Source organism: Lipophrys pholis, assembly GCF_963383615.2.
Source record: "Lipophrys pholis genome assembly, chromosome: 5".
Lineage (NCBI taxonomy): Eukaryota > Metazoa > Chordata > Actinopteri > Blenniiformes > Blenniidae > Lipophrys > Lipophrys pholis.
This window is the reverse complement of record NC_137628.1, coordinates 19,900,195-19,913,859: the sequence shown is the minus strand read 5'-3', so window position 1 is coordinate 19,913,859 and position 13,665 is coordinate 19,900,195. Positions and strand designations below refer to the sequence as shown.

At 41.4% G+C, this 13,665-nt stretch overlaps 1 protein-coding gene across 2 annotated transcripts in view; it reads right to left on the bottom strand.

Moving 5' to 3' along the window:
* Positions 1-13,665, bottom strand: part of klhl5 (kelch-like family member 5) — a 61,593-nt gene that overhangs the window by 6,435 nt on the left and 41,493 nt on the right. For both annotated transcript variants that reach the window (XM_080463901.1, XM_080463900.1), the window contains exons 4-10: positions 10,973-11,109; positions 9,969-10,165; positions 8,589-8,801; positions 3,643-3,829; positions 2,061-2,285; positions 1,327-1,402; positions 502-588 (exon numbers count right to left, since the gene is read on the bottom strand). In XM_080463901.1, the coding sequence (XP_080320027.1) occupies positions 502-588; positions 1,327-1,402; positions 2,061-2,285; positions 3,643-3,829; positions 8,589-8,801; positions 9,969-10,165; positions 10,973-11,109 (1,122 nt within the window). The remainder of the gene's footprint in view (positions 1-501; positions 589-1,326; positions 1,403-2,060; positions 2,286-3,642; positions 3,830-8,588; positions 8,802-9,968; positions 10,166-10,972; positions 11,110-13,665) is intronic.

Sequence of the window (13,665 nt, the reverse complement as noted above, 5' to 3'; positions counted from 1 at the left end):
ACTTCTTTCTAATTTCAGGGCAAGTGAGGAGTTGAAGCACTGAACTTATTAAACCATGCTGTTAAAGTGTGTGTGTGTGTGTGTGTGTGTGTGTGTGTGTGTGTGTGTGTGTGTGTGTGTGTGTGTGTGTCCCTTTTCCAATTTTCCATCAGTGTTTTATGTAATATATTGTTAAAAAGTGCACTAGTGAGCATGTGTGTGTTTCCCAGGCCTTTTTCCATCAGCGTTTTATGTGGCAGCAGGTCTGTGTTGCACAGGGGTCACTTTGTACAGCAGTTAAAATAACAAAGCTTTCCACTCTTTAACCCCGGCCTTCTAAACAAGGAAGGAGAAATGTGACCTATTGGATATTTTCTCAGGTTTCCCACGTGACAAATTTTTTTTTTTCAAGCCATATATAAATATATAAAGCAGTGCTTTAGTGCTAATAATGCATGTTTAACTCGGGCCCAGCTCAGTTGTTTGAAAGCAATAAGCCGGGGGATTTGGGAGATCACTTACTTGCCATTGAGAACAGCAACCCCCACTGTGCTTCTTGGCGTGGCCATGCTTGCAACAAAGCTCCACTGGCGGGCTTGGGGATCCCACCTGATGAAAAGGTTGTGAACAACTTTTTAGTTCTGCTAAAAGAATAACATGACTAACCTGCAGCTATTGAAACACACCGTGCAGTCAAGAAATTAATGTACATCTCCACTTGTGTAAATGTAAAACTATTTCCAAGAAAACAGCAATTCAAAGTGACTGGCTCAATACTAACATGACAAAATGCAAAATGTACTGTAAGAGAACATGTTCTACAAGGTAACACACACACTACTGTCTGGTAGAGCTGCAAGGTAACGCAAAAGTATTATCGGTGAACAAATTAACATTAGAGGGTAATGCAAAAGTTTTCCCACGTGATACACAAACATGGTGAGGAGTTGCAAATGTATTGGTAGTTACTGACAGGTGACACAGCCTTTATTGGAATATTTGGTAACTTCTGCTTTTTTCCTCGATTTCTTTTGCATTGCAAAATTATCCATTGATGACAATCATGATACAATTCTTCTGCGGCTTATATGTTTTGTTCCATTGTCCGAGCAAAGCCTCTAATAGTTTTAAATAATCATTTATAGAAATCCAGTGAGAAATGCATCAAAGGTGAAATAAAGGATTTTGGTCACTATAAAGATTTTCTACATATTTTAACAAGTGTAAATGGCACATCAGGGGATTTTACACTGACGTTAAAGTGTAGAAATATCCTCAGTAAAAGGTCTGAGGTGTGGTATTCCCAGAAATGCAATACAAAAGTTGACGTGTGACGTGTCCTCTCACCTTTCCACAGTACTAAGGTAACTCCAGCCATCATGGCCTCCCACAGCATACATGGGTCCCTCTAGGACGGCTACACCTGCAATATGCAACCACACATGATGGCAACTTTCCAAAACAATATAAGGTTAGACAAACTCATAAAAACTCCCTCTGATTCAGGACAGACGGCGTTTGTTTTCATTTTCTATGCAAATACATCCAGGGCATTAGGCGTGTAGAGCTCCCAGCATGTTAATACCATCGTTCTCCCGAGGATTTATCTGCCACAACATCTGCAAGGCCAGATGTGTGTTCGAATCGCCTCCTTCCCTCTTATACATCTACATATATAAAAGCAAAAAGAAGCAGCACATCGTATACTACTTTCGTTGCAGCACTAGCGTACTTGTGATGTGAATGATAATACTATCTATCCCTTAAAATGAGAAATGGAGACTTAATCCACCTTATTGAAAACATGTTGATACATATTCAGTCACAATCAGCTGCAGCACGGTTGCTCTACAGAGAAACTGACCTTTGAGAAAACAGTATAAGGAAAAATGTGAAAAGCAAGTTTTGAAAGCAAGACTCATTTCGTCTATTAATGGTTGCCTGGACAACGCTTGAAATTCAATGGACAGATAACAAAAACATTGGCCAGCCGCACAGATACAACACTGACAGACAAAGACAAAGCTGTTTCCTGCGCATACTGTGGAAATATCACAATTCCTTCCACAATGGGGGCTCACCTAATCCATGCCTGTGTGTGGACATGGGAGGCATGACGCTCCAGGCTTTGCTGTGCGGGTTGTAACACTCCACAGTGTTGAGCGTCTTGAGTCCATCTCGACCTCCAACCACATAGAGACGCCCTTCGAGGACAGCTACGCCAAACTGTAATCTTCTGCCACTCATTGTGGCAACCTGCCTCCAGGTGTCCCGACGAAGGCAGTACTGCTCAATACTCGTGGCACCTGGAGAGAAGGAAAAAGGTGAAATTGTGTGAATCAAATTGTGAAGCTCTGTCAGTGTTCTTTGTGCAAAGCCTTTTTTCATTTCTTTTTTTGTCACAGGTGGATGAATGTTATTAAATGTGACCACTACAATACTGCTCAATATTTTGTGTGAAAGTATAACAAGTAGAAACATACCATTTAAGATGGGGCTTAAAATGCTGACTTCAGTAACATATGTACTCAGGGATGAAGCAAAACCAAAATAAATTAAACTGTCGACTCTGAATAGAATCACCCTGACAAAATACAGAATATTTCTGTTATGTGTACTGTACTATTCTCATTGTAATCTTTCTCATTTGTAAAACTATAATGTAACTTTAAAGTGCTTGGCTGCTGAAAGATGCTCTCCAACAGCAGCAGTTCTGAAACCCTTCTTTTCTGTATTTAGATAATGCTGAGGTTACATTAAAGCAAAAAATGAACAAGTCTGGCATAAACACTTCCCTTTGATCAGAAAAGTTACAAAACTTAGTTTGTTCAGTCTTACAGTGGTGAGATTTAGAGAATTTCCTGGTGAAACATGACACCAATGTTGTCGTGTCAAAATAACAACATATTGTTGTTTCAATGACCGTCCCACAAAAACATTGCGTGCATTAAGAGCTTCTTAAAGTATTTAGTCACATTCATATTCAACATATTGAATTTTAAATGCTGTTGGGAGTATTGTGGAGGTCAGCCTTTAGATTCATGCCCCCATGCTTTCAGGTGGAAGTATATCTTACAAGGTCATAGACATGAATGGTTGTCGTATCTTCTCACACCGGCTGGAATCACAGCATCTCCGGGTAAAACAATGTCAAAGCAGCTGTCGTATAGTGCGGGATGATATTCAAATGACTGACTTGAATGTGGCTGTTGCATTGCTGGAGTGGGGGAAATGAATGGCTTTTTTTCCTAACACATTCTACACGGAACCTTGTTTTCATTTTATAGATGAAAGTAACTCCAATCTGTGCCGTTTTAATTGAGAGAGCATCTTTTTAACTTCCCACTGCACTCTTTTTAAAACTGCCGTCTACTGAGTGCTGCTGCGGGACGGGGGACTGGTGCCAAATGGTTCTGTCGCCTCTAATAGTGGCAGACAGCTGCATGACAGTCGAGCCGCCGCGTACATGAATCAAACACTAATTGATTTAGCCAACTAATATTTCAGGGGCCGACAAGCGAGGGGGCAGATTTTTAATCACTTAACCACTGAAACGCACACATCCTTGGTTAACTTCTCTCCTGCAGCTCACTTTGAAGGCTGCAGTGTTTGATGCTGTTGGACTCTGTCTGATGTGTGTGAATCTGTGTACATGACAGTTACCTTTCGTGGCGTCCATGCCCCCCACTGCAAACATGGCCCCCACTGTGGCCTTACGGGGCCGTGTGCGGGGGCTCTGGAGCAACGGCCGGCGCTGGGGCAAAAGGTGATACTTCATGCCTTCCATCAGGAGCCGCTGACATTCTACACTGTCGCGGAGGAGAGGGTTGGACTCCAAGTCTGCCAAGAACTGCACACACATAAAAAAAACATGCACACATCAGCACCCAGGGTCGCATGACAGCTGCAGCAGAAATATACGCCGGGTAGGTGTATATGCTACACCGCTATAGCTGTAGGCTCATGTCAGTTCTGATGTTATCACTGTTTGGGGAGGATTGAGAGGAGAAAGAAAGCTGCTCTCGCTGATTGAGAGATTAGATCAGATCAGACCAACAATCATTAGTGCTCTCATTTATCTCGCTCCCTCAGTGAGACAAGAGCACATACACACTGATCATTTGACACAGGAGGATTAATCTGTCCTCAAAATCTCATCAGCCCTCTTGTCTATACCCTCTAATGTCATCTATGAGCACACACACACAGCCAGGGGCTGCAACATGAAGCCCTTCAATCCACCAGTCTGTTCCTTAAAATACATCCAAGGGAAATCGCTCCCAGTGAGAGGCAGGCTGGTGAAGCAAGTTTTTCCCGAGGGCAAGAATTACATGATTTACATTTAGATAGGTCTGTGTGTGTGTGTGTGTGTGTGTGTGTGTGTGTGTGTGTGTGTGTGTGTGTGTGTGTGTGTGTGTGTGTGTGTGTGTGTGTGTGTGTGTGTGTGTGTGTGTGTGTGTGTGTGTGTGTGTGTGTGTGTGTGTGTGTGTGTGTGTGTGTGTGTGTGTGTGTGTGTGTGTTTGTTTGTGTGCTTAAAGGGTATAAGGAAATAAAGGCTCCTGAGGAGCCTGGACTTTTAAGTTATTTCAAGTTTCCAGTTTCTTGTGTGTGCCTGCACCTGATATCAGTTTGTTGGATGAAGAAATGTTTACAGATGAATACAAACATAAGAAATCACAAGAAAAATGTATATATTCCAGACAGATTTATGATGATGGATAGAAAGCAATTGTTTTTTTCCCCTTCTCGTTTAGCCTTCAATAAATTTTGCCATCACTAAAAAAAAAAAAAAAAAAAGAAGGAGATTCAGCCCAAATAATTCAACTTGGTCACTGAATGTAAAATCAATTTTCCCAGTCAGACGTGGAGAGCGTAAAGGAAGCGTGGTAAATGGATAAGCAGCTTACACGCCAGGGTGAGCACACACTTCTGTGGCATACAATCACAGAGGGACAAATTATGGTGAACCCTACTTGAGCATTCATTTGAGAGTTTGTTTGTTTGTTTGTGTAAGTGAGAGAGAGCGAGAGCTAAAGGATGGTTAAGGCAAAATGTGTTTGCCCTTCCTCTCCTGTGGTATTTATCCATCATGCTGTGAGGGATTGAATGTGGAGTGCCAGATAAGACTGAATCCTGCAAGCATCCCACCTTCTCCTCTTGGTCCTCTCTTTACCTCACAGTGGGCAGAGAGAAAGTTGTGTTATCTTGTGTTTCAGTGCACACTTGGAGGAGACAGCATGGGCTGTATCCATTTATAACATAAAAACACACGCAGACTCCCATATGAAGAGAAACAAGCATCCCTCAGCTCCTTATTTTATACTCTTTTTTTATGGTAGACAAGTATTCGTCCTCTTCAACTTTACTTTTTATGATCACCCCTGCGGTCTATACATACTCTTTCTCCCTCTCCCAGGGATAAGAGAACAGAATAATGTCATTGGTTTCTCTCTGGTTTGGGAGTCTTCTCAGCTTGCTTTCGATACATCATCTGGGAAGAAACTTTTCCTGTTGTCGTGGCTAACAAAAATTGTGTGATTGTGTGAGAGTGGAGAAGGCGGGCGGGGGACGGAGTTAACAGTGTGCTCGCAGCACCAGCGTGTCTCCAATGGAGTAAATATCTTACCTCCCCAGAAATTGTTTGGTCCCAAAATCTAATGGATTTGTCCTTGGATGATGACAAATAATCCCTGAACCATTCATGCAATTCGGGTTAATAGTTTTTGCAAAGAATTGGGACAATACATACATACATACCAATCAATAATTGTTTGTAAAAATAAATACACGTGGACAAAAACATCACCTTCGGATCAAATTTCGATGGCAAAGGTAATAAGTTTTATTTTTACCATCCAATAAAAAGTATAATTGAGATGTTAAGTTTTGTTATTATGTAGAATGCTGCAGCTCAATTCATGAGGATTGACTGTAGGTGTTCCCGTCACTTCTCACCTGTTCTTATTGTTGGGCTGATTCATTACTTTCTAAAGTAATGTGGTTTATAACAAAATCCTTTTGAGCTGCAGCTAATGCAAACGATTACACTCATTCAAAACTACAACTATGTTCTATAAATATTATTTCAAAATGTCACTAAATGGGCAATCCAACAGTCAAAACCATTTCAAGCCACGACCCCTGCTCTCTGCAGTGGAAGAAGTTGACTTTCTCTCAGAAGCTCAAACTTTTGTTCACAGCAGATGAGAACCAATACTGACTTCAAGGACAGGCGTTCTGAGGTCATATACCTCCTCTCAACGGGAAAGTTGCTTTTGACACTGATGTTTGTCCAAAATGGGCAGAAAGCGCGGTGTAGCTGCAGGCACCAGCGAGCCCGATGAGTCTTTGTGAGCAACCCTGAGGGCATTTTTCTGAAAACAGTGGTCGGTACAAACAACATGACCTGAAACACTGATCGCTCAAGCAGTAGTGAGAATGAAAGTAGGCCATGAATTACTCAGTACGTTTGATCACACTTAGTCAATAACATGTATAATTTACCCTATTCTGAAATGTGAAGAAAGGTAATGAATACAGGCTGTGCTGAGTATTTGCAGTGGCAAATACGAGCACTAAAAGACCTTGATCTCTGGCCACATGACTTTATGATGTGAACCTGGACGTCTAAACCTTGATAATCAATGGAAGTGCACCTGTATGTTCGAGAGAGAGATTGTGCTTGTCAGAACGTAGCAGATGAAGAACACAAACACAAAACAGCTCTGGTTCACTCAAGTTATTCGGTGGAGGCAAAAAAAACACCTTAAATTTCTATTGGTCACAAAGGTTTCCAAAACTGTTGCAGATCTATTTGGTGCAGTGCTAAAGATGCTATTCTGAGAGGATAAGACAAAGTGTGTGTGTGTGTGTGTGCATGTATGTGTGTGAGACAGTGGTAATGAGGGCAAGGATTAAAGGTTTTAATCTGGTGAATTGACATCCTCTTCATGAGAAACTGCATGGCAGCCCAGATAGAAAGCTGACTAATTGGTTGATGAATATCGATTTGTTGTCAGTATGTGGTGTATATGTCCCTTTATTGACATTTCACAGCTCATGAGATTTGCTGAACTCATTTGTCGGTTTAACATGGCCGGGTGTAGGTGGGTGAGGGGCCGTCACACAAGAAGTAGTGTTAAAGTGGATTCAATCTTTCACTCTGTGGCTCTTTTTGCGTTTGGTCTCTCTGCTCCACTACCAGTGTGCCCTTCTGCCATCCATCTTCTCCCTTGATTACATGTTACAGCTATTTGTGATTTCAGCTGACCAGGGCAAAGTCATATATCTGTGGTGTCCATTCTGTATGCTGCACCAGTGCAAAAACAGGGAGTTGCAGCGATCCAGGCAGGGGTAATAGTAAGACCAGGAAAGAGACCACGAAGGGAGTTTTATCTCTCCAGTTTCCTTATATATAGTGAGGCCTACCACTGATGAGGTAGATGAAGAGAACAGATAATTTAGCTGCGGTTAAGAGAGATATCACACTTAATTAAGGTTTTATGTGTGTGTGTGCGTGTGTGTGGAGCCAAAGCCCTCTGGGCAGTAAGTGAGGATGTCTAGCATACAAACTCCTCAGCATCGCCCTGCAGGTCACACATACTGCTACTACACAAGCTAGAAACAGGATGGACATACACACTGACAGAGATGCGGAAAAAAAAAAGCTCACACGAACCTGACCAGATTGAGATCTAATTGCCTTGAGAGGAAAGTGACACAGATTGAAAGATGAGGGACCACAACATGGAGGAGGTAGAGATAACAGGAAAGGGGAAAGTATGAGACAGATGACCTCATGGAAAACACCCTGCACATCATCAGGAGAAGGAACAATATACACTCTTGCCTCACACTTTGCTGTGTGAGATTTGGAGGCGAATAGCTGACAGCTTCCACAATAAGCTCCAGCAATATTTATGTGGCTCCGCATTTCTCACACAGCAGGAACTGTTCAGCAACAATATTTCGTTAATAGCAAATGCAGTTTTTATTTTTGCGGCTTGGTTCTCAATCTGAAAGGATTCATTTTCTCTCGTCAACTTAATAGAAAGAGAAAGAATAAAAGACAGAAAAATTTATGGCGGATGAGGGAAGGAGGGAGAGAGAGAGAGTGAGAGAGAGAGTGAGTGTAACAGATGATAATGTCACAGCAGATATAAAACTGTTCTACATTAATAATATGCATTGAAATGATACACAAGATCTGCATCTGCATGAAATGCAACCATACGAGTGGATCATGAATCATCCATGGCAGCACTGTGCCACATGAATACAGTTGCTTTTTCAATGAATTTTAAAATTCTGTCTTTCCTGTATCAGATTCATGCATTTATGGTGGACTGTCGGCTCATTTTTTACAGTCACGGCAAGTCTTGTTCACTTGTTACCTTACATAAAGACGATTCAAATGAGTTTGACACAGTGAAGTATTCAGATTTAACATCCTGGGAAAAAGAGACCAGTGGGCCTGCCTTGGAATTTTAATACGGGGACATACTCACAGATGGGCATGGATGTAAATATATTAAGAGAAAGAAATGAATTTGTAGATACCTAATGAATATATCGGACTGTTTCGTGACAGAACAATGTGCTGCTCTCACCTGTGGCCGCAGCAGGGGCAGCCTGACGTGAGCGAGCAGCAGGGGCAGGTGACGCTGTCGAGTGGGGCCATCGTGGCAAACCCAGGTAAGCAACGAGGTCACTACAGTTTCTTCGTCTGGTACATTGATGTCATCGGATGTAAGCAGCCTCTCCATCTCCTCCACTGGGAGCAGCAAGAATTCCTGGCTGCCGACTACCTCCAGAAAGTGTTCCTGGTGAACACAGAAGATTAGAATAGAACTGAGGGGCAGACGAAATGGACAAGATGGCTGAAAAAAAGCGAGTAGGAATGGATGAATAATGTATCGCAGGATAAAAAGGGAGGGGGGGTAAGAAAAGGGAGAAAAAAAAAACCCAAGAAGGAACATTTGCGGGGAGAGAACAGAGGAAACAATGGTTGAAAGAAAGCACAAGAGGAGAAGAAGGAAATGTTCCCCCATAAAGGTCAGAATAAAACAAAAATAGGACTTGAATGCGAAAAGCTAAAGATGGGCAAGGAAGATGGGATGGAAACCACTATCATATTCATTACTCATGAAGCATGTCATCCACTGTTTCATGTATTAATAATCATCTTGTTTTCTTCATGAATGCAATAACAGGAATAATTAATCAGTCTTTTATATTGCTAAAATTCCAATTAGTTGAGTCATGTTACTATTTTGGTCAAAAACACACGGTTACAAAATTGGCCATGTATAATAATACTTATTGTTTTCTTAAATATTAGCCGTGGATACTAGACAGGCATAAGAAAGGCTTGCTGTACATAACCTGATATGGAAACAACGTATAACTCTCTCGACTGTATAGTTCTTACACAAAAGCTGTAATCCTGTAAGCTGTGTAAGCTTGTGCTAATGTGTGTGTGAAGGAAATACAGACAGTCACACCCAAACGAAGCCACCTTTACGACATAATTACCCCAGATTAAACTTGAACAATAATCCATTTAAAGAGAAACAGAGAAGAGAATGAGAACGGCGCCCCTGACAGACACATACAGGGAGATAGACCGGGTGAAAAATGAAACATGTTCGGATGGCAGAGAACAAGAAAAGAAAAAGAATAATCAAGTCGATGAAGGAGCCATTTCTCTGTCACCATAGCAACTCTGGGCTGAAAAACAGCCATTGTGGTGATAATGGTGTGTGGTGTTGTTTGAATCAGGAGCCAATTTGTCACCAACCAGAAGATCAAGGTTAGAAACTGACCAAAGTCTGACTTGAGCAAGATGTGCTGCAGTGGAAGAGGACAGTGGAGGCACATTTAGAAACCTCCTACCATGCAGTACATCCCCCACACATATAATTCCATTAGTTTTGTTGTGATGACTGTAGAAGCAGTGGAGATAAACACAAGATATAAAACGCACGCACCATGGTGTAGGCGTGAGCGGCTCGCTGCAGGTCATGGCAGCCCTGAGCATCAGCATAGGAGCGAATACCCAGACAGTTGGAAGGGTGGAGCTGCTTCATGAGGAAGGCGCAGCAGGCCTGAACCACAGCCGATAATTGCAGCTGGCAGGAAGCCGACAGCAGAGACTCAATGGTGTCCTCCCTCAATTCCAGACGGCCTGGAAAATAAGAATGCCACCGTAAAACTGAAGATAATACAGAGCTGTATGGTGTGGCAGTGAAAACAAGTCTGGGCTCGCAGTGAAAAGACAAAAGGTTTGATTCTGGGCCAGTGACATTACAGTATGTTTGAAGTTTGTATGTTCTACCTGGGCATAATTGAGTTGGGTTTTTTTTCTCTGTGGGAGCTCTGGCTTCCTCCAGTGATGTGCTTGTTGGGGGACGTTAAATTGGCCGTAGATGTGATTATTATTAGATGATTTGGTAAAGAGACACATCCAATTACTCATATTTTAACCATAGGTATAAATGTGAGTGATTGGTGGTTTTTACATTGTGGGAGGGGAGCTGGTGAGCCCAAAGAAGACAGATTCCAAAAAGCTTCATGTTTTAAAGTAGTGATCAGGATAATTTTAAACAACATAAATCAACTGAAAGCATATGTTGGTGGTTGCTTTCAGCAGTTTATTATTAGAGATTTGGTGAGTTGAGTAGTTTTTCACCTCAGCAGTATAACAACAGACAATATCAATGAAAGTGTATGCATCACTGATGATGGTAATGGAGGAACAGTTTGCTATTCACTGCACTTGTAAATTACAATTTCTCGAAAAACAATAAATAGCATTAATAAAATAAAAAAACATCTTAATATAGTTGTTGTTCATCTGAGTAGTTTAAATAATAAAATAATAATCAGACTGTTTAGTAACTGTCAGCGTAACAAATTTCTTTTTTAATAATTTACACAGGAGTGGAATATGATATAACCGATCAATCTATTCAAGCAAATAGTGTGTGGATACCTGTGTAAGCATACTGCACCAGGACCCACAATGCATCAGGGTCTACCCCTTCCATCTTCACCTCCTCCTGCTTGGCCTCTCGCACATCACTGGTGAACATGGCTGCGAAGTAGTCTGACACAGATGAGAGGACGAGCCTGTGAGAGGAGAGAGTGTCAGGCGTCAGTCAGAGAGGACGGATAGCTGTTACGGAGGAACACACGACTTTGACCTTCTCAACAGGACGAGTGCAGATTGACAGGGAACATAAGCAGAACGAAAGTGACACAGCCAGAGAAGGTACGGTGGCTTGCAAAAGTATTCATACCCCTTGAACCTTTCCACGTTTTGTCACATTACAACCACAAATCTAAACGTATTTTATTGGGATTTTTATGTTGTCGATCAACACAACGTACTGCATAATTGTGAAGTGGGAGGAAAATGATACATGGTTTTCAAATTCCCTTCGATAAGGGATCGATCTCTCACATTGGTTTAGTTTATGAAAATGCAATATCTGGATTCCATTTAACATTTCCTTTTTCCTTAAGGCAAACCTGAAAGCTATATATCAAATTTCATATTTTGAATCCAAGCTTCTGCTGTACAATAACGATCGCTTTTCCACACACATATTGGCTCCGGGGTTTCTTCACAGTCTCTCTGGAGTCTGAGGGTAAAGAAGGTGGATACTCCAGAAGAATGAGGACTCAAAAATGGTGAGGAAAGTTTGCTGAAAAAAAAGACCACCACAGGCACGTTTCCCTGATGTCTGCTCTTACTGGATTTCTGCCACACCTTGAGTATATCATCAGGCCAGGTTCTCTCTGAGCTTTGTGCTCAAACGCTGTCAGCAGTTTCATCAGCAGGGCCGTCTTTTATAAATGACCCACCAGTGCAATCTGCAGGCAATCCTCCATAAGGTTTATCATGAAGTGCATCACTTTGAGACACTGTCTTAAATTCTTTCCCCCTCAAACAATAAAGTGATATGACCAAATGAGTCTGGTGATGGCCTCACAGTCTCTCCGCTCTCAAGAAGACAACTTTTTGAATACTGGAAGAGGAGCATCGAGCAGGTTGACAGTGTCGCTTTTCTGAGGGGTGGCAAGGGGAAGAGGCTGGCGCACAGCTCTGTCATCAGGTTCACCATGCTCCACCTGGTCACAGACAGATTATACTGCTACCTTCCAATAGCAAGGTAGGTGATTCAATGGCCCATATTGCACTCTGTGTTAAAGCACCTTTGGGGAAGACACTGAACACCAAGTTGCTCCCAATTAACTTACATGGCAGCTGGGTAAATGTGTGTATGAATTGGTGGATGTGACTGTCTTTACGAGATATATAGATATCAATGAGGAATGTTTTTTTAAGAATCAATTTACATTTATACTGTAAAACCCATTAAGGTGCACTGATGCTACTGAAATGGTAAAATGTGGTACATAAATAAAGCGCATTAACCATTTAGGGTCAATTTATAAATGAAAAGCAGCATGTGAAACAAGCAGTAAGTGTGGTACAAGGTCACAAGACATGATTTTCTGTCAGTCATCATCAAAAGTGGAATATTCAGTTACTTATTTGGCAGGAGTGTGGCATCATGAATTTTAAATTGTTTTCTAAGTGGATATAAGTGGATTGATGCTCCATGACAGACTTGCATAAACTTAAATCCCTCCAACTCAATGAGCAGCCTTATCACTTTTAGATAAGTCAAATTTATCGTCTAGACTTTATGTCGTTTTTGGATCGCTTCCACGACGTATACTGTCTAACTTAAATGCTGTCATACTGATCAGAAAGGCTGCAGAAGGATGAGTCACAACATGGGAGTAATGGGCTGCAATTATGTCGGTCGTAAAAGAGTCAAGATATTTGGACTTCATGCCAGATAAATATACCCCATTACTCCCGGTACTTCAAAACAATTTGCCATAAACAAACAAATCACATCTGACTGGGATAGTGTGGATACTCTCAGAACAGATGCTGTTGAATGTAGAAGAAAGCAATACAAGCAAATGCTTTGCACAAGCCTGAGGCTTCTCCAGATGTTTGTGCAACAACAGCATATTGTAGACAAAGAGCTTCAGACGTTTAGCGATTTCGTGTCAAAGTGGATTAAGTTTATAATTCAAGGTTTTTTATTACTATTATTATCAATGAAATAAGGGACAGATGTGACTTGTTTATTTGATAAAGGTGATTAGGTTGACATGACAATGAAAGATCAGTATATCAATGTAAAATTAAGCTGGTATCAATGCACATGAGGTTAAGCCCTGACTTTAAGTGTTTAAAAAGGTTCAATAAAAAATAGATAAATAAAAATAGCTGCATATTGAGGGCAGGTCGCCATGACTTACTGTGGCGAACCCTGTACAAGAGAGCAGCCAAACAGACTATCTTCATGAATACATCTATAAATAACTAAACATGATTTTAATTTCTGAAAGATTCAAATAATTCTTTGGTGTAATGCATATACTGAAGACTGTTAGGATTTCAGTATTTAGCTGCTCAATTCAAGTCATTCAAAAACTACACGTGTCCCGCTGCACAAAACAAATCATTAAGTCTTCCTCGTGCCACCCGGGGAGGTCTGGTACTTCTAGTTCCAAAAAGAGGAGTGAAATGATTTATAGATCATTAAAATAGCGACAAATTAATTTACTGTTGCGACTCCACACTCGGCATAGCAACGT